The sequence below is a fragment of the Anomalospiza imberbis genome, chromosome 4, assembly GCF_031753505.1.
Source record: "Anomalospiza imberbis isolate Cuckoo-Finch-1a 21T00152 chromosome 4, ASM3175350v1, whole genome shotgun sequence".
In the NCBI taxonomy this organism is placed as follows: Eukaryota; Metazoa; Chordata; class Aves; order Passeriformes; family Viduidae; genus Anomalospiza; species Anomalospiza imberbis.
In genome coordinates, this window is record NC_089684.1 from 57,474,728 (window position 1) to 57,499,353 (window position 24,626).

The 24,626-nt window shown below is 38.8% G+C and overlaps 1 protein-coding gene and 1 long non-coding RNA gene across 8 annotated transcripts in view; one reads left to right on the plus strand and one right to left on the minus strand.

Annotated features, from left to right (window-relative positions):
* The window catches only part of CPEB2 (cytoplasmic polyadenylation element binding protein 2), a 51,249-nt gene extending 38,599 nt beyond the window's left edge, over positions 1–12,650 (plus strand). For all 6 annotated transcript variants that reach the window (XM_068188701.1, XM_068188704.1, XM_068188702.1 and 3 more), the window contains 4 exons: positions 1,993–2,111; positions 2,404–2,518; positions 4,309–4,490; positions 8,689–12,650. In XM_068188701.1, the coding sequence (XP_068044802.1) occupies positions 1,993–2,111; positions 2,404–2,518; positions 4,309–4,490; positions 8,689–8,916 (644 nt within the window). In that variant the 3' untranslated portion in view covers positions 8,917–12,650. The remainder of the gene's footprint in view (positions 1–1,992; positions 2,112–2,403; positions 2,519–4,308; positions 4,491–8,688) is intronic.
* Positions 12,651–20,649: 7,999 nt separating this feature from the next.
* Positions 20,650–24,585, minus strand: LOC137473050 (uncharacterized). Of its 2 annotated transcripts, none has more exons than XR_010998583.1 (3): positions 24,493–24,585; positions 22,737–22,825; positions 20,650–20,821 (listed from the first exon to the last, which is right to left on the minus strand). It is a non-coding gene; the product is annotated as an uncharacterized lncRNA (long non-coding RNA). The 2 variants fall into 2 exon arrangements; XR_010998584.1 differs by having other exon boundaries at positions 24,412–24,561.
* Positions 24,586–24,626: the final 41 nt, after the last annotated feature.

Consider the following 24,626-nt stretch of genomic DNA (forward strand, 5'->3'; position numbering starts at 1 on the left):
ATGGTACAGTCTATACCCTAACTTTGTCTTTAGAGGGGAATAGTACAGCTGAGCTCATGACACAAGGCTTTCTGAGGCTTTTAATTAAGTGGGATAAACAAAGACATGAGTACATGTTTTTCAGGCAGTATTAATGTGTGTTTTTTCTATTACTTTCCTTTCCATGTCAGGAGTGGTAGTATGAGGTGATCCTCAGATTAGCTCAGTTGTTTAGAGCATGGTGCTAATAACAATCCAAGTTGTGGATTCAGTCCCTGTATGGGCCATTCACTTAAGAGGTGGACTCGGAGAACTTTGTGTCCCATCCAACTGAGAATAGTCTGTGAAATCTGTAATAATCTTTATCACTCCTTGAGTTCTTGTACTTGAATTTTCTATCTTTTTGCAAGTTGCTGCAGTTAAGCATGTTAATAGCTGCAGACAGAGAGGTGGTAGATTATATGGAGGCATTTAATCAACCTTGTATATCTGGAGCTATATGGCAGTACCTTTGAACTACATTAGGAGAAGAACTGATGAAAAATCAGTATCTGGAGAGTCTTTGTATGTCTGATTCCTTAGATGGTATCATGTGCAATTAACTCTTTGATTAATCAAGTTTTTGCACTCCCATCATTCTTGTACTGGGCTCTCCATTCAAACTGGAATGTATATGTCCTTTTGAGCAAGTAAGGACAGTTACATGGAGCTTATCTCACCCATGCCAGTTGGCACATGCCCTCATTCACTGAGTTTTGCATAGGTAATATATGGATTTTAAATTCTGTGATAAATACTGTAATATATCCCCATTAAAACAGATTTTGAATCTAAGTTATTGCTGATTAAACTTAAGTTAAACAGGTCATCATCAAAAAATTACAGTTCAGCTGTGAAGAATAGACTTCACAAGAAAATGCTCTAGCCCAAGTCCAAAGTTTGCCTATGACATACTTGTTATGAAACTAAATAAGATAAAAATAAAAATATAGAATACATAAAATCCTGTTGTGTGTCCTTTTTTACATAGCTGTGATGGGACTGTGGTATCAGGGGTAAGAAATAAGGTACAACTTATTTGAAGGACCAGTATAGACCTTACAGCTTTTTCTTAAAATCATCTTCTTATTCCCACATGTCTAAAATCAGTTGTGCATTCTTAAATCCTACATTGTTAATGCATTGATTCTTTAATGGTCTTCAAGATACACCCTACCACCTTTACCTTGATGGCTACAGTGTCTGTTTGCAGTAAGAAGTGGCTGGTGGTTAATTAGCTTCTCTCAGAAATACAGCAAGATTTCCAAAAGGCTTGGTAAAGCATCCATGATCCCTTTTCCCAAGCCCTCTCTAGAGCAGCTGCTTCAGCATTTACTTCTCCATCAAAGTCATAAAACATAACTTTGTGTGAAAATTCTAAACTTGGTAGTAATCTCAGAAAGATATGTGAGTTATGGTCCCTTTAAAGTTTGTTTTAGAATACAACCCTAATTACACTATTGGGTTATTTGTAAAGTAACAAATTTAATGTATCTCATACTGTAACTGTGAAAGTAATGTGTCAAGTTCTTTGCTTTTCAGTTTGGTTTTATGTAGCATCAAATAAGCATTTTAATTCTCTTTTTTTTTTTTTGTAGTGTTTGAAAGGTTTGCTGGGTCACTTACGTAATAAAATACTTTGATCTAATCTCCAGAATAGAGATTAGTCCTTTGTGCCAAGTCGGATTTTCATTGTGTAATGTCCATTGCAGCCAATGAATGGTGTTTAGCCTAGACTTACAGTGCATGATAGAGTAGACATGTTTGCTTTTATTTGGTTATTAGTCTCATCTGACAGTTACTTTACAGATGGAAGTTCTGTTAATTATGGCAACCATAGTACATAGTTAAAGAAGATGACTAATACAAAAGAACTGGTTTGACTTTCTTTTGTATGGAAAATGAATGGCAAAGATGATTCTGTAAAATAAACATAAGACAAAATCAACCAATTGGTTTGGTTTTTTTTTCCAGGTTATGCATTCCTCCTGTTCCAAGAAGAGAGTTCTGTACAGGCCCTGATTGATGCCTGCATTGAAGAAGATGGAAAGCTTTATCTGTGTGTTTCCAGCCCCACTATCAAGGACAAGCCAGTAAGTACACAGTCAATGGCCTGCAGGCTATGGCTGCCATCTGTCTAAAGCAGCATTGGAAATCATGAAGATGAAAAAAATCAGAAGTAAACTTCTGTTGGCAGAGCTCAACATCTGGAACGCTTTGATTGTTTTAAAATTGTAGTATTTTGAATTAATAGAATTAAAACAAAGGAACAAGAGATGCTACACTAATGAGGTTATGACTGACAATTTTTATAGAATGATGAACATATTTTCACATTGTAGTGAAACTTAAAGTAGGATACTATTTTCTTTCCCAATTTAATAGGTTCAGATCCGTCCCTGGAATCTAAGTGATAGTGACTTTGTGATGGATGGTTCGCAGCCACTTGATCCTCGGAAAACAATTTTTGTTGGAGGAGTCCCTAGACCATTAAGAGCTGGTGAGTAGAATCTGTGGCAATTTTGTAAAGTAAGAAATTATTAGAAATAATTTGTACTATGATTATTATTTTGTAGCTATGTATGGATAGATATAGATAAATATAAATTGAACAGTCTTGGTAGTTCTAACTGCAGTACAATATTCATGTATTATTAAATTTTTCTACTGTCTAGGTTTGGCCATAAATCACAATTCATCATTGAGATTTGCTGGAAAGTGTTAACCTCTTTATAGCTGTAGTGTAAGCTGTATCACAAGAGGCATAAAATAATGCTATGGAAACATCTCTGTCCTGCTCCATGACTATGGAGTGGTATTTGTACCTGCTTGTCATTGTGCATTAGCTACTCTTCTGCTGCTATCAGGGTACACGCACAAACACCAGTGACAGAGTACTTGAACAACTAGGCATAGAGGAAAAAGGAAGAAATTCAGAGAGCTAGCACAATCTTTTATGGCACAACATTATATGAGATTGCAGGACTCTTTCTAGACTCTTGCCAGAGGTGTGAAGGAAAAAATAAATGTTTCTGTAGCTGTGGAATGGTTGAGTAGAGCCTGGTTAGTCTGCTTTTTCAGATTGTCTGCAGTAGCCTTTTACAATGTTTTAGGTGGCCTTTTAGTAAGTAGGTTGCAGTGAATGTTGGAAGTAGAAGCATACCATACAGCAGTTCAAATCCCATTTGTTATTAGAATGGCTTCTGGATTTCATTAGTCTTTCACAGCTAGTAATGAATTTTATTCTTAGAGAAGGATGAACTTTTAGATGAAAGATGTAAGAAAACCGAGAAAAAATTGAGATACAAAGGATCTTAAATTTTTCTATCTTGGACCTGCAATGCTCAAGCTTTTTTGGTATATTACTTTTAAGACTTTACTTTTGACTGTAATGCAAGCTCTGTAAATGAATGTAAACACAGTATGTTCCAAATACAGATTAATTTTTCTTTAAATTCAGTCCAGTGCTCCATATTACTGTGCTGAATGTTGTGATAAATTTAATGGATGCATTCTTATGCTCAGCTCGCAAATGCCCTGTATATGTGAAAATGAAACTTTTATGGCACTGTGAAATAAGAATAATGACTTCACAAAAGCAATAAAACTTAAGGAGACTCTTCAAACAGCTATTGAACATCAAGGACTGCAGACACCTCTATATCCTAATACAGAGGATGCTAATTCTGAAAAATCAGTGTTTTCCACCCCAGTGAATTGCAACTGAATTCACTATAACCTGGCAGTCAGAGGATTGCCAAGGTACTTATCTGTAAAATTTGAAATTTTTGTTTCTCTGAACTTTGGTATCTATGGTAAGTATAGTACTGTAGAGATAATCAAGTTCTGTGTGGCTGATGAAAAGATGCTAACTACATCTTTAAATTCAAGCAGGACATTGCATTAGGACAGCCAGAGAACATGTACCAAGAATTTGTGGCATGAGGATCTATTTTATACACCTTACATTCCAATGCCTGCCCAAAAACTCTTTTGCTGTAATCCTCTGAAGAAAATTGCCCTGGAATTCTAGTTCCACGTTATTGAGAGCATACAATTCCATTGTTCCTTGGATATATGTACCCATAGTCTGAAAGATCTGTCTGTTAAGTCATTAATAGCTTATTTAATATGATTTCTTTAATATTTTTTAATATTGTTATTACTGTTTCATTGGCTCTTGTAAAATTGATAATTAAAATTAAATTTTCTAGTATTTTTAGACATGACTGTACTAAGCTACATGAGTGTGAGAATAGTTTGAATAAATGCTGTTTTGTTTCTTAATAGTGGAATTGGCTATGATCATGGACCGTCTCTACGGGGGAGTTTGTTACGCAGGAATTGACACTGACCCTGAGCTGAAATACCCAAAAGGTGCTGGACGTGTTGCTTTTTCCAATCAGCAGAGTTACATTGCTGCCATCAGTGCTCGGTTTGTTCAACTTCAGCATGGCGATATTGATAAACGAGTAAGTTACACAGAAATTTTAAAAAAGAGTTTTGCTCTGTAGAGAAACTTCTCAGAGTGTGGTAGCATTGCATGTGATTTGCTTTCAAGCCAGCTTCTTTATTTTTTTAGCATCCATGTAACTCCACTACTTTCAGGACTATGCCTGAATGCCCCCAAACGAACAACATGTTTCCACAGAGCAGCACTCTGTTCCTTTGACATATGTTGGACCATATGTTCTTTCCATTCTGGAGTTCCTTGTTTTGCTGTGTACAGGCAAAGGGCTTGAAAATCTCTTTCTCTCCCATTTTCTAATGAAACCAAATACTGTGATAATTCCTCTGTCATTCATAAGAAACTCTAGTATTCATTGGCTTCAGATTAGCTTGATACTTAAAACTGCCCTTAATTTCAGCCATAATTGTCAGTGTTCAGAAAGTTGTTCAGGCTCAACACAGAAAATACGAAAGGTCTTATTTTTTCTGTTTGAAAGTCTTCTTAGTACTTACCAGTGCATATTTCTATTTGTTACAGATGCTTATTCCTAGGAAAAGTAAAACTAACTTATATTAAGAAGACTAGTGAACTTCATAACTCCTGATAAGAAGTATAAGAGTAGCAAAGAAAAGTGGCATCTAAATTATATCAGTTTTAAGGGTCACTAGTTTTGCTATCAAGAGCTGCAGAGATAGTCTGGCATTAATAGGTGTTCTTAAAAAAAAAAAAAATGGTCTTATGGGAAGAAGGGTCAAGTAAGTAAAGTAGTTCAAGGTCCAGTCTCCTCTACAGATCAAAGGCACAGGAAAAAGAAAGTAGTACAGTTAACAGAAGTCTGCTCTATGGAGGCAGCATGTACTTCTCTCCTTTCAAATAGAGTAATTCAGCTTTATGTATGTGTCTCAAATACCGCTTGCTTATGAGCTGAAATCCCCAGACACAGTCCTTCCCAGAGGATGAGTGAGTGTGGTTGTAGGGAGTCATCTAGGCTTCAAATTAGATGTGATGGCTATATTTTGGTAATGGGATTGCTATCCTTGTGACTTGCAGCTGTCCTGAGTTACACCTGCCTTTTGGATACTTATGTAACAGAAAAAATGGCCTAGACACTGGGACTGGGGGAGGGGATATAAAACTGTTAATCATCTTGCATTTGAGTATTTGGACAAAATGGGAGTAAGGACCAGAATCCAGAATTTCCTCCAAAGAAATGCCAAATGAGTCATTTAGCTTCAAAATTGAGTATTACTAAGTTTCTTTGAGGAACTGTCTAATGGGCATTTGTCTGTGAAGTCACCTGACTTGAGAATTGAGATATGGAGTTGGCTCCAATCCAAATTATGTCTCCCTCCCATGTCTCCCATGCGAGACATGGACTTGTACCTTGTAAAACCATGGGGTAACTTTAATCTTGGTCTTCCTGTTCCCATGGGAAGTGTGTCCTTTGCAGTAGAGAGCTGTATTGTAGACTGGCAGTGCCATCTTGTAAGAGAAGGCATGATCGTGACTTTGAAGGCTGCAGCTGCACATACATTGTTTTGCTGTTTTTTGTTTTTTTATGATAGGTCACCAGAATCTTAAGGGCTCTTTGGATGCCAAGCAGGCATCTGAAATGACAATGCTTGCTGTTTGAAGGAAAAGGATGTAGGTTCTTAATGGGTGATGGAATACTGCAGGGCTCTTGGAGCCTGGGGGAAAATAAAAACCAACACAAAATCTACTGCAAATGCTATATGTGAGAAGCACAGTATTTGACTTATATCCATTAAAACTTAATTTATAAAAACAGTACTCAATGTGTGCTACTCCTGAGGTGTTTCACTGGCAAAATACAGCAGTCCCAAATCTTAACTATGTTAATAAACTTGTCTTTAACTCTCAGGATGGGGAGGGTTTATGAACTTCTTTGTTTACCTGAGAGGAGGGTTAATCTATACTTTTTAAATCATCTTCTTTAATTAAACCATAAGGTCAATCCTTATTTATTTAATTACATATATTTATTACCACACAGTTATTTGCATTACTGAGGAGTCATAGAAAAGAGCATTATTTTAGGGAACATCTTGATTCTTAGCTGAAAGTATGAAAAAGGCTATTTTCAGAAATACTTTTTTACCTCCATGAAGCTTTTACACTAATGCCTTTTCAGGCTCTGAAAATACTCTGAAATTAGTGCTACTGCTGATTAATACATGAACAAACAGTGAGTATAAATCTATAAACCACTAGTTTTGTAAATGAGGAAGACAGTCCTGCTTTGGGTACTGCCTTCTCCTGAGGTGTTTGTGTATGTTGGCCAGGAAGGTAATACAGTCTGTATCTCACTGAAGTCCTCGAGGCAGAGCCTGTTCTGCCCTTTACCTCAGCATTGCCTTTCCATACCAGTTATATCCAGTTTCTGTTGGTCTGCTGTCCTTTCACATTCTTTTCATAACCAGTTTTGTCTGTGTAGAAATCTTTTTCAATTGCTAAATTTTGCAGTACACCTGTTTATCCTTCTGAACTTCAGTTCAAAGTATTTAGAGCATTTTTTGCACATATCTTTTCTGACCTTAATTGGAAATCTTAGTGCCACAGTCACTTGACCATTGTCTGTGATCTTAACTTCTTCCTTAACTAAGTTCTCTTTAGCTTCTCTCCACTTCTTTTGATGTGTAGGTATATTTAGTTTGTCTAACAGATGTTTTTCTTCAGCAAAGTACTTATCCTGTTTTATCATGTATGAAAGCTCAGTTCCAAACATTTCTTTGAAGCTTCAACTCCAAACAATTCATTAAAATGCTGTTAACTTTCATATGCCAGCAGTCTGCATCCATGTCATGTAATATTTCTATTCCCCAAAGTGCTTCTCTAATATTTTTGAAATCATCTTCGTACTGATCTTGGTGCATTAGTGCACTGAAGCTTGAAATAAATGCTGCTTCATGCTTTCAGTAATTCTGAGCCACGAACACAGTTACTGCGTAAGGTACCTGTTTATTGCAAAGTTTGAGTGTAATTGGTGATAAGGCAGGTCACTGTAGTGAAATAAGAACTCATACTGAATCTAGATTACTGGAAGACACTCTGACATTTCTAGGATGGCCTCTACTTCTGAAGCTAAGAACATGAAGCCTATTCAGCTGTAAAACTTCAGGGCAGGGAGCTGGATATGTAAATTTTTTCCTCTGGAAATACACTGAAAAAAGTATCATTTTAAAGTTCTTAGTATTTCAGGTGTATTCTGTCTGAGTATAGAGCATACAATCAATGTCTGTATGTAGCGATCTTCTGAGGCATTAGTATCCAAGGATAAAAATCTTATGCAGCAGTGAGGAAAATGTGGAATACAACAATACATTCCTTAATGACTGCATCAACTCATTTTGTGTTTTATTATGAAGTATTTCTTCCTGTCTGATCGCAGTCTGTAGCAGTACAGTTATGCAAAGACATAATGCATATTTATCACTGGACTCCTGCCACTTTTCCACTCTGGCAGTCAGATGAGTTTGGGAGAGAGAAGCTGTGTAAGACAGGTGTTTGTAGCTGTCTGTAGACTTGCAAAATGATCTTTAAAAAATATTTTCAGAATTCTATTGAATACAAATTCCTATACAGTTCAAAGCCACAGAAAGAGAAAGTAATAGATTACCAAAATTGGTAGTGCCAAATTTGACCATATTTTAAAAATAGGGAGTGAATTTACAGTGAACAGCTCTTCTAAAAGATCTGCATTACAGCTTGCAGAAAGTACTTTTAATTTGCACACAAATGTAGTACTTGCAGAGACACTTGTACTTAAAAAAAAATAATCTATGTTAAAGGGTAGTCTCATATGCTCAGTTATTTTTTTGCTAAACCATGTAGAATTAATTGTCATGTTGATTTCCAGTAGGGAGATCTTTAAGTGAATGTGTTTTTTTCCACACTTACATCCATAATATCATTTGCAAAGAACTCTCTCCCAGGGTAAATTAGGGGAAGTTGCTGATGTAGCTGTTAACTATATGCACAGTGTACTTCTAAAGATCTGCCTTGAGGTGTTCTGCAGTATGGATGGGTCTGTAGGTGATAAATAATAACTGATCAGTTATATAAAGGTGTTAGTACGACTGACTGCAGACTTCAGGGGGTTTTTTGAGGTTCTTCTTTAAACCAGAGAAAAATGAATGCCTTCATACAACTTCAAGGAGAAACAGTTATTAATGGGAATTGTTTCTGTTTTGCTCCAACAGGTGGAGGTAAAGCCATACGTGTTGGATGACCAGATGTGTGACGAGTGCCAGGGTGCGCGGTGCGGTGGGAAGTTTGCTCCTTTCTTTTGTGCCAATGTCACTTGCCTGCAGTATTACTGTGAGTTTTGTTGGGCAAATATCCACTCTCGTGCAGGACGTGAATTCCATAAGCCATTGGTAAAGGAGGGGGCTGACCGCCCACGTCAGATCCACTTCCGCTGGAATTAAACATGGTGAACCAGCATCTACATAAGGAGAGAAGGGTGCATGTGGCTTACTGTGTTTGAAGATACTGACATGCAGAAGAAATAAGTGCATTCTTCTGCTTTTCACCCCAGCTATCAATACATGCATCTTTATCAGCAGCCAAAACACTACAAGCCTCTTGTTTTTCACCAAAACCCTACATCTCAGGCTTACTAATTTTTGTGATATTTTCATGTTAAAATAAAATGTTTTTTTGTATTTTCTCCAAGTTATTTTTATATGTAAAGTTAAAACTAGATATGAGAATGTTTTTGCGTAGGGGCACACAGTCTGCTGCTATATTTAGTGGGTGAAGCGTGCACTTATTTCTAAACATGGGTTTTTAACTTCAAGATCTGCCCCAGTAATTTACCAAAGGTAGCAAAATAGTGAAGATGGAATATGTCTGCTACAAAAGCTTATTTTTATTGTTGTTGCTATTTTCAGTGTATACATAAACTAAAAGTTAGGGTTGATTTTTTGCTCTCCATTTTGACTTGCAAGAAATAATACCTCAAGATAATCTGATTTATTAGCTATTTTTAAACATTTTTAATCACAAGCTGTATTAGCTTTGCTGCTATATAGGTGTTATGTGTAATGCCACCTATTAATACGGGATTGAAACGTTTAAGACACACTGCATTACAGATTAAATGCAGGCAGCACAATATGGCCTAAACTGCCATAGTTTTAGAATGTGAAAAAATTGCATGTTTACTTACCTGTATACACCATATGCATGCACTAGAACTATTAATTAACAAGAGGTGAGTTATTGCAAATGTTCAAAAAAAAAAGGCTCTCTTGAAACTAGGTAGCATGAGCAAATTTACAAAATTTCTTACAAAAAACAAACTTGCATGCATTATTGTGACTGAAGTAAAAAAATGTCCTACATGTGTACAATATGCAAATTAGTTTTAGATTAGAAAGTGCAGCCATTTTGTGACCTGGTCAGTAGTGGAATTCAATTTTATGCAGACTGGATGTAATATTGTAATCCCTGTGCAATTTTGTGATGTGTGCTTCTACTTAATGTGGCGTGATGTAGTATAGATAGAAGTTTGAGTAAAAAGCTAGCATTTAAAAAGTTCTTTTAAGCCCCCTTGATTGTTCATGGTTAAGATTTCCTCTACAAACCAAAGATGGCCAGCACACTGCTAACCAGTCACCAAATGTGAAACCCATGACAAATGCATACAAAAATAGACATATATGAGAATGCATAATGCTTTAGAAATTAAATCCTAAGTAAAGTCAAAATGGAGAAGGTGTAATATACAGACGGCTAGTTGCATAACAAACTAAATTTTTACCTTTAAGACAACAGTGAAATTTGGCTTAAAAAAGCCTTGCTTATATGTTTGACCTGTGTGCGTTGTGGTCTTCTGTCAAACCGGGGTCACTGTTGCATGAGAAGTAGCTACTTGACAGTCAAGGATAGTCTTTTTATTTTAATGAAGGAGTTCTACTAACGACGTTGCTTGCAGATTTTGAAAAACAAATGTAGTTAGGACAGAGGCAATATTTAACTGAACACTAAAAGAAAATCTTAGCAGTGCTTTTGTCTATCTCAGAGCATTTTTAATGCAACTAGCCCGTACTTTTTAAAGGAACAAACAGTTATTCTGCAGCCTAAGCAAACACTCAGCAGTAAATGCTGTAATGCAGAAATAAGAGTCTGATGCTAGAGTTGAAATTACAAGGGTGTTGTTCTTTGCAATCCCTTGGGACAATCCTTCATGTAAGCAAAGTGTTGATCTTATGTTGGTTGTCTACAGTGTGCTTTTTTGTACTGTACAATATGTGGTTCATGTCTAACTGCTGTTTTATTGTGGCTGTGGTTCAAGTTTTTAATGTTTAAAGTTGATGCTGTTTTAAGAAGAGCTTTTTACTAATTTATTTGTCAATGTTCCCTACTTGTTACCTAACCATGATCCTCCAGATTTTTTGGAGTATTCTTTTTTAACCTTAACCCTGCCAAACCTTGATCCATTTTGACATTTGTTATGCACTATTTTTATATCTCTGTGAGAGATTTTTCCAACAGTCAGCTATTTTAAGGCACACTTTTTTTGACTGATGACATCTCCTTTGCTATACCTCAATTTTTGGAATTTAGAAAAGAAATCAGTAGTTTTGCAATGTTAATTATTTAGATATAATTTAATTCTGCAGATTTTTTTAAACTTTATTTTCATATTTTCTGCTTAATGTTTAAAGTTGAAGAGCCTTTAAATATATTAAATACTGAACACTAATATGAAAACAGTGAAAAATTGACATAATTGGAGATGTTGAAAATCGCTTTCCCTGTTTAAGTGGAACTACGTAAGTAAGTCACAAGGGGAAGAAACAGGGATGCCCTTTTTTGGCATGGGTAAAAATAAATAAAATGTCTGATTTTACTTGTCACTTCATTTCTGGAGCAATTCAACTTATGGTCATCATACCCTGCACCACCTCTTTTTTTTTCTTTTTCTTTTCCTTTTTTTATCTAATAAGTTCTTATTTTCTAACTGTTGAACACTGTATTTGATTATTTTTTTTTACAGATCATATTTATTTTACTATTTTTGTAGAAGATTGCTAGTTAGTTTGATTGTATTTTTGTATTTTTAAAGCTTCTTCACTTTTGTTCCCCAAATGTGCATATTGCTGCCCATGAGTATGACCGTGGAGGAAAAAAAATCTTTAAAAATCCACACTTTTTGTTAAGAAGGAAACATTTAGCATTTATATATTTGTGTATGGAAAACACTTGATATTTTATCCCTGTTGCATCTGGCTGCACAAAGCCTCTCCTCAAAGATGCTACAAAACTTGAATATAACACATTTTGGAAGGCTGACTAACCTCGATTCTGTGTTGTGATGTGCAATACTGTTTCTAATGTTTGTATAAAAAAATAACAGTGTAAACCTTTTTAATGCAAATTTATTTTTTTCATTGCATATTTTGCAGATTTTATCCACAGTGTCATTTTTTACTGTCAGAAAAGATACCCCTTTTGTCATTGCAACTATTTTTTAAATCCAGAAATCTTTGTACTGATGTAAATGATTGTAGTTATTTTGGATAGTGTTTTGCTAACAAAAGGAGAGACTTTTTTCATGCATATTTCTATTTTGTTTTTTTGGTTTTTATTTTATTTTAATAGTAGTAAAATACTTGGAATAATTTTTCATATTCTTGTCATTAACATTATTTTGTATTTTTATGTGGAAATATATAATTTTATGACGCTAATTGCTAAAGTTTATTTTATGTTGAATTATTTTTGGAGCTGAAATCTTTGTAATATTAAAGCAACTAGTTTCTAATTCCGAGTTTCTGTATAGAATCGCACAAGTGGTTTATGGAGTGTTTGGATTGTAATTATAAATGGTTCTTTGATATGCAAATTAATATTTTCAGTTGATTTTATTTTGTATTCCTAATGGGGTGTTAAAGCAGTTTTTTATTTTTTTCTAAATAAAAAGAGAACCCATGCTTTTATGGACACTAGGTAATCGCCTTCAGCTTAAAATTTTTTTGTTAAATATTTTAGTTTGTTTTACTGTTATCTTCCAGGTGTCTAAATCTCCAGTCTGTCTGTTGTACTGGTAATTTAACTCTGTAATGGAATAGTTTGCTGCCAACTATTTATATTAAGTAATTTTTAAATATTTGTAATATTGTTGACTGACTAATAAACTATTAAGTTATTGGCACGTTTCTTTTGTAGTTTTGTCTCTTGTGCAACTCTTTAACAAAATGCTGTTAATTATTAAAATGGAAAAGCAATTACTCAATCTCATGAGGAAAAACATGAAGGCTGACTTGCTGCACATTGAAGTCCTGTTACTTATTGTACCTCCCAGATGACTGAAAGAACTTCTAAACCCTGAAAACACAGTACAGCTTTTTTAAGCAGGACTCTCTCTTGGGTTTCATTGAGAATTTTACCCACTCTTAGATATTCCAATTATTTACTCTGCTTTACATCCCCAATGCTCCTGCCCTTGGATGCCCCCACTATATCCTTTCCATCCCTATTTATGCAGATTTGGAGTAACACAAATCTGTATCTACCAGATTTGGAACACTAGAAAATTCTTTTTCCTGCGGGGAGTTCTCCAGCGTGATTCACTGAAGGACTGTCTTAAGGCTATTTGCCATCCTTCCTAGTGCAAAGAGGCTCGAGTCAGCTGGGGAAACCAGGCCAAGATCTGGATCAGGAACAGAGAGCTAGGTCATTATCAGTGCAGGCCAACTGAAATCTTACATAATCTTCCACCTTTAGTACTTCTAACTGAAAATATAATTTTCCAAGGCCATGCATTCATTATGGGAAATGCAGAACAGAACTTTTTCTCGACTGCTTTGAATGAACAGTCAAAGTTTCATTTTTGTCACTGTAGGCTGTTTCTTGCCTGTCCCATTGAAATACCTGCTTTCACTCAGATTCCTGTTTTCCTTCTGCTTCCCCTCCCCATGGCTTCTTTTCTTTGTTCCAATAGATTTTTAGGGAGTTTCCTTTGTAGCATCTTTCTTACTTCAAGGGCTGCCTATACATCTTTCCAGTCGTGAGAGCCACCCAAGAATGATGGTGGCCCTTGACTGGAAGTCTGTCACACCTGCACAGGTCAATGCAGCTTTAGAGCCCCATGGAAGAGCAGCTGCCTTCTGGGAAAAGGCAGCACTGGGTCACCTATGGACACGAGGCACTCACAGATCGATGGCTCTGACTGCAGCAGCGTGCCAGAGTGCTCAGCCTTGACAGCTCTGTGCAGGAGCAGGTTCTCCCAGCTCTGGGTTGTGTCTTTGGCTGGAGGTGGTTTGGCAGGCACAGGTTTGCCCTGAGCTGTGTTTCAGGGTGGGGAGAGAACTCTGGTACCCAGATGTTGCTGAATGCCGGTCTGCACTCAGCAGCTGCCCTGGGAGACCCAGCAAAAGGGAGCTTGAGCTTGCACTGAGCACAAACTGCTCTCACCGTGGGTATCCCACCCGCTGTGTAGGACAGCAGGCTGCTCCTGCAGGGGACAGGGGCCATGGCAGTGTTGGCCTGATTGTCTTAAAATCACAGAATCATCATCGAATGGTTTGGATTGGAAGTCCAATTTGACCCCCTTACCATGGGCAGGGTCACCTTCCATTAGACCAGGCTGCTCAAAGCCCCTTCCACCCTGGCCTTGAACCACTTCCAGGGATGGGACATCCACAGCTTCTCTGGCCAACCTGTGCCAGTGTCTGACTGCCCTCACAGTAAAGAATTGCATTCTAATATTTCATCTAAAGCTGTCCAGATGTCCTCTTCAGTTTAACACCATAATCCCTTTGTCTTGTCACTACATCGCTGTTTTCCAAATTACCATTTAGTACCTTTTGTTTGTTGTTTTTAAATCCAGAAAATCCCCTAATAAATCCAATGTATTGAAACATTAAACATCATATTAAGCATGCCTCTATGCGGTGTTCCTAAATTATCCCTGGGGAGCTCTAAATCCATCACAGCATCTCAGCTGTAAGAGGGGAAGGAGAGCAGCGCTACATGTGGTAGGTGTGAATGGCAATTCCCTAGCTTTCTAATTTTGGTGATGTTGGAAGAGTTAAATATTTGTTTTCCACAGCAGTCACTTTGGTCTGGCTTGTTTAATTTTTGTTGTCAGTGGTAGGGTTTTTATATGCCATCACTTTCATTAGCACTTAATTGTTGGCACAGAGCCTCAGCTGCCAAATTACCTGTCTACTTGCCCTGTGAAGGGCTGTTATGTTGATTGCCTTCTGAAGAAGCTGTGCCATTCCAGAGTTAAGGCTGTGTTGTTTTTTGCTTCACAGAGGTACTAAACACTTTTCCATCTTGTGTTAAATATAAATAGAAGATCAGGTTGTCCTTCAAACCACTGAGCGTGCTGGTGGGAAAGAAGGCTGTGGACAGCAGGGAGCTGCCACCCAAGCACTGGCAAGAAGAGATTCTGAGGTAGCGCAGGAGAACAGGGCAGAGTTTGTTGTAGCTACGAGAGCCACCAGCTGACCTGAAGAAAAGGCAGGAATGATCCACCTACAAGCAAGGGGAGGGTGGTGTGTAAAGCTGTTCTATTTTCTTTAAATAGAACGTATCACAGAGTTGAGGTCTAGGCCAATGTTCTGGTCACAACTTGTGTCTGCAGTGCCTCACTGATCTCTCACAGTAATCACTGACCTTTCTCCAGGAGCTCTGTGTGGACATTGCCTGAGATTTCACCCTCCGTACCTAAAGGGCTTTGTACAGCTGAGTGCTGCTGCATCACTGCAGAAGGCAGGCACTGGGGCTGGCTGGCTGGGTAATGCAGGAAAGAAGGGATTGGCAGGATGTTCTCTCCACATCTCTCATTTTAACAGGTTCAGATGTCTCTCAGTTTCATTTTATTTCCATCTGCTTTACCCTTAGGTTCATGACACTCTGGTGTTGTAATTTACCCAGAGCTTGTGGACAGATGAACACTTAATGGGAATTTTATCTAAGTATATCTTCTGCAAGCCTGGTGCAGACCAGGGACTTGAACCAGTGTACTGACATTTTGATGAATGCACTGATCACCCACTGCTTGTGCTCCAGAAATAGAAGATCCTTTGTTTGCTCCTTTCTATCAGAATTAAGACAGCTTGGTTCACTAAATTTGTTGACTCTGTGGCAAATAAGCAGCACAGCAAAAGGAGAATCTGTTCTCCACTTACCTGACCAGAGGGTCTGGCCATGATCTCATCTCCCTGCCCTGGGTGCCCTCCTGTGGACATGAAGCTACAAAGAGGAAAGTTTAGTAAAGGCCCTGTTATCTCCAGGACATGATGGATACCTTCAAGACATAACTCGGATACACATGTGCTCCTGGATCTGTTCGAATCCGGTAACTGTAGTTTCTAGAGCAGGAACACTCAAAGTCTAGCTCCTGGCTTCAGAGAGAGCATCTTGTTTCCTGCTTTCTTTCCACTAAAAACTGTCATCCTGCTGTATTGAACTTGCCAGCTGTGTTGGGAGATGAAAAACATAGGTCTTCTAGAATATTGTGTCTTGTGTGAGGAGGAAAAAAAAACATGAGGAGGTATTATAATTTAACTGTTGTGGTGTGCAAAACTGTCAAAAGAAGCCCTTTGTCCAGACCCCAATGAAGATGTGAGCTGTTCCCCACTGAACTGGCTGCCTCTGGGATGGAAGATATCTCAGTTGTTAGAAAATGTGAAGAGATTTTAGTGTTTAACTGGGGAAGGTGCACAATATCTGCCATACTCAGAAAGTGCACCCACAGACAAGTCAAACATGGTATTTTTGTCTCTATCTCGCAATTGTGTGAGGAAACAACCACAGCGAACACCATCCACCTCTCATGCAGGAGAATCCCACAAACCCTATAGAGGACATTTCCTACATATGCTTTTGGAATAGGACTTGCAGCAGCTTCAGCTTATGCGTGGACCTTCCCCCGAGACCTGAATTTCAAACTTTAAGGTTAAATTCGGGTTAGCATGACACCATCTGTCTAAGTTACCCACTTTGCTTGAGAACATGTTGCATTTGGCCAACATTTCAAATGCTGCGTACAGTGACTACAGGGAGACCCACAAGAGAAAAGTGATTCGGAGAACTACAGCAGTTTTATACTGATTTCTTTAAAGCACATAAATAGTAGTTGCCTGAAATGTTACTTCCCTGTACAAGACAAGAGTTTCTTTAAACAGAATTCAAAATCAAACAACATTTATTACAATAAATACTGTCAGGGAACTTCAGGTCTCTAAAGGTAATCTGGTAAAAATTGGGGTCTAAATTAATATTGAAAGGAAAAGATTGAAAAACAGGCTGTCCTTCAGTAATTTATAATAACTTATTCATTGATAACAATAATCAGGCAAATATTCAGAGATAGCATCCAATGGTTACCAATGCCATCGCCATTCCTAGTCAGAGGTAACTCATAGCTGCAGTAACAGTTTCATTAAATTCCAGGTATGCCATCCATCCTGCTCTCTGCCTACCAAAATTTTGCCACAGCTCTACTTCCAGTCTGCTCTGGGAACTGAATGCACCCCAGTATGGGCAGGGGCTTTTTGGTAAATCTGGTTGCACTGCCTGCTGACATCAGGCTCAGACTTCCAGCATCTGAGAAATGAAGCAGTTCAGCTGATGGTCTCCTGGCCCCCAGCACAGGTGAGACTGTATGGGGCAAGTTGCTTTGATTCTGCTATTTTGCTTCATGGCTGGGGCAGGGACAAGGTTTGGGAGCTGGGTGTGGGGGCAGAATGGGGGAAATTTGGCAGCCTCTTGACAAAAAATGGAGAAAGATATTTTGTTCTGCTGTGTAAACAGTTACAAATTCTGATTTATCTTATGAACTTATTTCTAACTACAACCCTCAACATAAATGAAAACTTCCCTGTTGTGTTTAAAAAACAAATCTTATCTATGTCCCTGGAAGGCAAAGCCCAGTGCTGGCATAATAATACCCAAGACAGGTTGAACCAGTTTGGTGCAGCTGAACTTGTGAACCGGAGCTGGATTTCATCACACCACTTTGGTGCATAGAAGGAGGGAGCCATGTGACTTTCCTCTCTAGGCCACATAAAAACACCCTCAAAGGCACTGTCTGGAGCCTGCTTAGACCAAGGGGCTGAATATGACACAGGAGCTATTTCCAGAAGTGATATCCAAGTGAGAGCGAGGCAGAGAGGGAAATCTACAGTGGGAATGACTGGAAGTCCTCCAAAAAGCCTTCAATGCCTGTATCTGAAGGGCAAAAATGACTACGGCTCTGACGCATGGTGTTGATTTCTCCTGATAAATCTCCGTAGAGCAAACAAGACTGCTTTTTCTCTACTTGCCTGAAATGAAGTTTTCTAAATATCTGAAGAGTGTAAGTGGTGGAGAGGAGGCTGGCTCCAGGAACTGGTACCTGGAGATGCCTCTGTCAGGTCCTTCCTCACCACGGACCAGCCCAGTTTCACCTGCAGATAGTTTCTATTGGCCATGGCTGAGAAGAATCTTTGCATCTGCTGTCACTAAGGCTTGACCTCGTGGCCAGGGCATGGATGTAGATGAAGCAGTTTTACCTCATGTTCCCTCTTTGAAAGGGACAGAAATGGCTCTGACTGGAGTGACACTCAGAGGTCTGGCTTTGAGCCCTCTCTAAGGGCCTATGCTGCAGCAGGCTATTTAATGTCTGCTTGCTCAAATAGAAAGCTGAAGACTAAAGGCCTCTCCAGCTTCCCATGGTGAAGCTGTCATTTAGGCTGTTTAGCACCAAAGATTAGATTTGCACTGTTTTCCAATAACCTACTGCATCATCATTTACTCACTCTACTGATACTCCAGCAGATTTCAATGACCTTCTCAAAAATAAAATCAGACTAGATTGACATATTTGCTTTAGAAGATGCTAATCAATATCTATTTTGTAAACCAATATGGTTATGTCTCCTGTTACTATGATTTATTTTGTTTTTGTTGACCAAAGGTGGTGATAACAGTACTGAAAGTGGCAAGGGTTAATAAATTCAGATGAGGTTGTCATCTTATTACCAGAGTGCAGGAAGTGAAGCACAGCCATTTAATTAACCTAGTCGCAATGAATTTTATGCAACATGCAGTTAACACTTCATCTATTAAAACCATGAAGCAGATGGTAGTGAGCAGTTTTGTCTGCCATAAATAGGGTACCAATTTAAATTACTTGCTGCACAGGATTTTATTGGATGAAATTATCTAGATATTAAATGGTGAGATATTTAATAATCTCTTTCTTTAAAGTCATGCATATATAAGACTCTTGGTCCAATAGTAGAAAACTCAATTATTTCCATGAAATCTCCAAAATGGAGAGCTTGGGGGAAAAAAAAAAGACAAAACCTTGATGAATTGACATTTCTTCAAACTCCAAGGCCTTCAGTCATTATCTGTGCTAGAGAATATATACCCTATTATGAAGTTTTACCCTACTTTCTCTATCTGCGTAAGAGATTTTTATTATTCACATAAATGGGTAATCCTAGATGACTGTTAAAAGGCCACATTTCTCAATAGACCGGTAGTCTCACTCTTGCTCTTGAAAAATGATTGTGATAAATATTACCAAATTTAACATTTTCCTTTTCATTTCCCACAGTTAGGAAGAGTTATGTGAGCACATGACTGTACATATGGGCAAGGGGGCTGTATATCAAAGGCACTGTGGGCAACTTGGTGCCTGAAGCTGAGCAGCCGCTTTGATTCCCTGTCTTTTATCCCAGGGAGGGGAATATAAACTTAAAAAACCCAACCAAACAAGCAAGCAAAGCAAAACACAGTTATGTGATATGGCTTCATATGAACATAACAATTTAGACATTTCTGGAACTTGCCAGCTCTTGAAATTATTTCATGCACAAAATTTCTGCCCTCATATAAAATACAAGGCAGAGGAAGAAGCAAATCGGCTCTCCTAAAACTGGGATTGCCTCCGGACTGTGTGAAACCCATTTCTTAGCAGAGAAGCAAACGTTTGTTTGAAATCAGAGCAAAATCCCACGAAGAAAAGCAAAGCCTGAGCCAGCAGAGCAAGTAGGTCGCTGCATGCCCAGGATTGTGCAGCTCCCACAGTCCTAGGCAAGGGCAGAAAATTGTCTTCCCACTCCTTCAGAGAAAACAAATCTGACTGACTTTCCTTCGGCATTCTCCTTCTGCCTCCAAAGACAGAGGCTTGTCAACAAGGCTGTGCTTCTGGTGAATAGGGTTCATTAAGCCCACAGAAAGCCAGAGGGTGTGCACTCATTTGTTTGAATGACTCTCGGAGACTCCTTTATTTGAATGACTTTTTCCTTAGAGAGGCAGAAGGCAACTGTGTCCTTTGTCACTTCCTCTGATTGCTCTGTCCACTGAGCTGCTAGCAATAGCTATCAGAAAGTCTCCAGAGATTCAAGGCATCACAATCCATGACAAAGGACATAAATTGCTCTTTTCACAGATGACATCCTGCTTTATCTCAGTAAAACACAAATCTATGTTCAATGCCTGAAGAAGTCCTGGAGCATTACTCCACTGGAGCAAGGCTTCATGGAAATATGACTAAATCAGAAGTGATCCTTACACAATCATCCAGAGAGATTTTTTTTCATTTTCTATGCTACTGACCTCCAGGGGAATTCAACTGTTTATTGGTACCAGCCCCACCCTACTTAAGCAAACTGCCACAGTCCTTTTTCTGCCCATCCTATCAGGAGGGAAGGACTTCATTTGCTATTGAACGTACTGGCACAGGTTTGGCTTGGCTGTAACAAAAACTAGTTACGTATGGTCCCATGTGTAAGTAACACACAAAAGAGACAAAAAGTAAACTTTTGAGGCACAGTAAAACCATAAGAAAAATGAAGGCTTTCCCTGGTAGGCACATGTGATTATCAGGCAATGTTACCTGCCCTCTTGGGAAGGGCATGCAGAGCTTCCAGCACCAGCTCCTCTGCACGAGGAGCTGTGGGGCTCTTGACATCTCTTTATTCTTTCACATGTGGTTTGTGACCAAGGCTTATGGACGTCCTGAGGAGACAGGCAGATCTAGAGACCATGTCATCACTTCTGGGAGAAGGAAAATCACATTATCTTTGGGCATCCACACTCACCTCCAGGCTGCCACAGATTGCCACAGCAATAAGACACAGTGCTTAAACAGTGGGAAGGAGAGGATTGAGGAGCAGAACAAGGTTCAAGACCACAATGACATCAACTTTGGACAGTTCAAAACTAAATTTCATTTGGTTTTCATTCAAACATACTATGAGTTAATTTCTTTCTAGCAATTGCTGCTGAAGAGAAATGGAGAGATATCCGGGCGGAACAGGCAGTGCCCTAAGTCACAGGAGCTGCCACTGCTGAAGGGGGAATCTCTGCCCTTATTCACTCTGGAAAAAAAAAATCACTCCATGAATACCAAAGCACAACAAAATTCATAGCCTAACAGTTTCTCCCCTTTCATTAAGCATCATTAACAGGGTTTACTATGAAAATAAATAATGAAACACCATAAAGCAATTTATAATATTGATTGGACATTGATGGATATTGATTGGATAGTGATGCTTTTGTTCAGATATGTCAATATTACAGGTCAGTCTGAGATGCTGAAGCATTTCAAGGCAAAATGATCAGCCTCAGCCAACTCAAGAGGTCAAAGTCAGGCCCAGAAACAAACCCTGTCTCCTGACTGCCAAGTCAGTGCTTTATCAACAAAGTGCATTGCTCTTTAGTATATTCATTTATAATGCAGATTAGGTGGATGAGAGGAAAATTTAATCATTTAGAATGCCTAATAACTATGCTAATGTGTTCAGATAAAATAAGCATTCACATATGCTGAAAGCCTTTATAGTGTAATAAACTTCTGTTATCTTTTGAGGCGTGCAGTATTTTGATTTTCATACACCAACTCCTTTTTATTTCAAGTGCAATAAAAAAATGGTTTTTTGAAAAGATTGCAAAGCTCAAGACTCCTAAACCTCATTTCAGTAGTGCTTGTGTCTTCGAAGTGCTGACAAACTACTCCAAACAGTGGGCTCAGGTGGTTGGGGTTTCTTTGGCTGACTGGGCATTTTGCTCTCTGACAAAATGTGTCAAACTAATTTGAAGACTTGCACTTCAGAGATGGCAAAAAGCTTAGAGGATATTGATTTCAATGAGTCTGAAACTTTGTGTGTACAGAAACACCAATTCCCTTGGAAGTTACTTTATTTTCCTGCATATCACCAAATACATGCTTTGCTGCCCTAAGTTTCTTTTGTTCTTCCTCATAACACAGGAACACAGGCACATTTATAAAATATTTTAACAGGTTTTAAATCAGACTTGCTTGCTAATCACATGCCAGTCTCTGGCACCACGTGTGACACTCACAGCCTTTCCTCTGGCTGCAATTTCTTGGCTACATCCTTCCCACTGCAGCCACAGTCCCCAAAGCTGTGGCTGCCAAGGTGCAGTTCAGGCTGGGTGTTTCAGGAAACAGATCACTTTTGCCTGAAAACATCTCCAAGTGATGCTGCAGCCGGTACAGGAGGTCAGCCCTGGAGCCCAGCTGGCTGCTCCACCATGGCATGGCCTTGCCAGCCTTGGGGAAAAACATGATGCTGTTCTTTGCTCCTGCACTGCACCATGTTATGATTCTCCTATATGGAGCACTTAAAAAACAGAAAAGTAAGGAAGTGAGAAGTCATGGGAGAAAATAATCTCAGAGTGATACAAAAACAAAAAGAAGTGATCATTCACCATTAATTTTAACCTGCGCTGAAAATAATTCAAGTCAGTTTGGAGAAAATCAACTGTCTCTTATAGCAAACACGGTAATATTTGTCTTCTTCCTTTGACAAGATTGAAATATCAAAATACCTTGTCTATAAAAGGAAATAATTACCTGGCAGAAGGCAATAAATGACCACATATTAGAAACATCATCAAGAACAACAGAAAATCTTGGGGCCTGGTTTTCCCTTACAATAGGACAATAAAGAATAGCTAAAATAAAAAAAAAGCATAAAGCAATGGTGTCTCATTCTGGATAAAAGCACAAGCCTCACCAAAAGCATTAAAACAAGGAATGTGCCCTAAAATAGGAAATGGGGCCTCTCTACGCAGTTGACTTTTGTGAATGAGTGCAGAGAGCTCTATAAAGGGATGGCTGCCAGCATGAGGAAGGCAAACGATGTGGAGGGCATCATCAGGGAAAAATTAGCAGATGAGTCTACTGAAGCTGAGGTAGAAAATAGAAGGGAGGCTGACTAGGAAAGTGCAGATCTCAGACAGTTTGTCAGGCAAAATTGCCTACCTGTTCCCATCTCCGTGGAGATGCACGGGTTATATTTGGTACTTGAGATTTTGTCATTCGCACTCCAATGAGTATTTGCCTGCAAGAACCTGTATTTATATCACAAGGTTAATTAGTCATGCTGGAAAGCAGTGCTGCAGAATGGACAGAAAGGGACAGATGTGCCCAAGTCTTTGTTTAAATACTCACTGCTGCTATTTTCTAAGCTAAATCTAAAATTTGGCTGTATTCTTTATGAAGAAGAGCTATGGAAAACAAAGGGTGATGGGAGAATTTGCAGTATTTAGCATTTCCCTGCAATCATGAAAATAGCCAGGAGGACAAACAGCACTGGCAGGCAGAGGCGAAGCTGCTGCAGGAGCTGGGCGTGCGGGAGCAGTCCCGGCACGCCACGCTGGGTGCCTCGGGTGGTGAGGAGCTTTACACAGACAACTGGGTCACGTTCCCCATCCTGGCACAGGCTGAACCACTGTAGATAACAGTCCTCAGCTGCTTTTTCAGCTCCTTAGCAGAAATGTCACAGATAAGTGCAAGGTGTGAGTATTTAGGAGGAATACTTCCTTATCTTTTAATTAAGAATGTTACAGAGGTGGGTTGTTTTTTTTTTCCCTTTTGCAAGATAGGTATAGTAGTAGATTTTTCCAGTCTAACCTTTTATAGGCCAGACATGTGATATGTGATAAGACCCATGAAAGGCATTTAAATTATCTCTTTTGAGACCTTTTCATGCTTATTTTAGTTCCAATAGAATTGAGTCTGTTCCATATGTCCTGATTCACTACAGGATGCTTTTCTTGTCGGAGGAGTGGCTCTGTTCAAGATGGTACTGACCTCATTTGTGAAATCAAGTATCAACTCAGTGTGGTGCTGGGGAAGTGTGTTCCTCGTGCAGCTTCTAACAATTTTTTTTTAAGAGTGGCTTAATACAAGTTCTATTAAGAGTAAGCCAAGGGGGGAAAAAGAACAGACTTTATGGACTGTCATATCACACAGACATTTAATTTTCCATTCACCTGATAAAAATTTTAATCAGAAAAAGCTCTTATCTGAAATAAGAGCACTATGGTATTTTAAACAGTCTTAGGCTTCTGTTGATGTGAAATCAACAGAAATTGCTGATGCTCAAATCATAATAGTAAGATTGGGTAGCTCTTGTTTTTATTTCTGTGAGTGAGAAAAATTGTCTGTTATTATCATCTGCATGTTATTATGCCCTATTCACAGACTGGGGAGCTGAGGTATAAGTTTTGCTTCATCACAACTGACCAGATATTATCAAGGTGTATACACTATGTGAACAACTCAGCCCCCCTTTATTTTAAAAGATGGGATATTCACAAAGCTATGACCTGAATGATAAAAATAAAACAAAAGCAAAATATATATATCTGAGGCGTCCTTAATAAAGAGCTGTAAAAATATTGGCTGACTACAGCCTATGACTATATTTAGATATATGTTTCCCTGAAGAATTCAATCACCAGGGTAAAATACTGACAGTTGGTTTATGGTGTTGATATTTCCCATTTATCTCCTCATTCATGTCCATGTGGAATAGGACAAACAAGCACCTGGGAGAAGAGAGTTGGGGATAGGCTGAGGAGGGGAATTTGTGTCAGCAAGAGGGTAGGAGATACTCTCCCCACCCAGGGAAATTTTGTGAGAAGTGAGTTACCCCCTGTGGCCCAAGGTTGTCCTGCTCGGGCAGTGCAGACACACAGAGATTATAGTGAATCTTTACCCTGGCCTTTTTCACCTGGAAGAATTCCAGCAGCAGTCATCCGGCATTGCCTGAGAGCGCGCTTCTGAGGGACGCCCACATCTGTGCCCCCCATGCCCAGGCCTGTTGTCAGGGGACAGCACGTGCACATCCAGTGCCTGAAAGGGAAT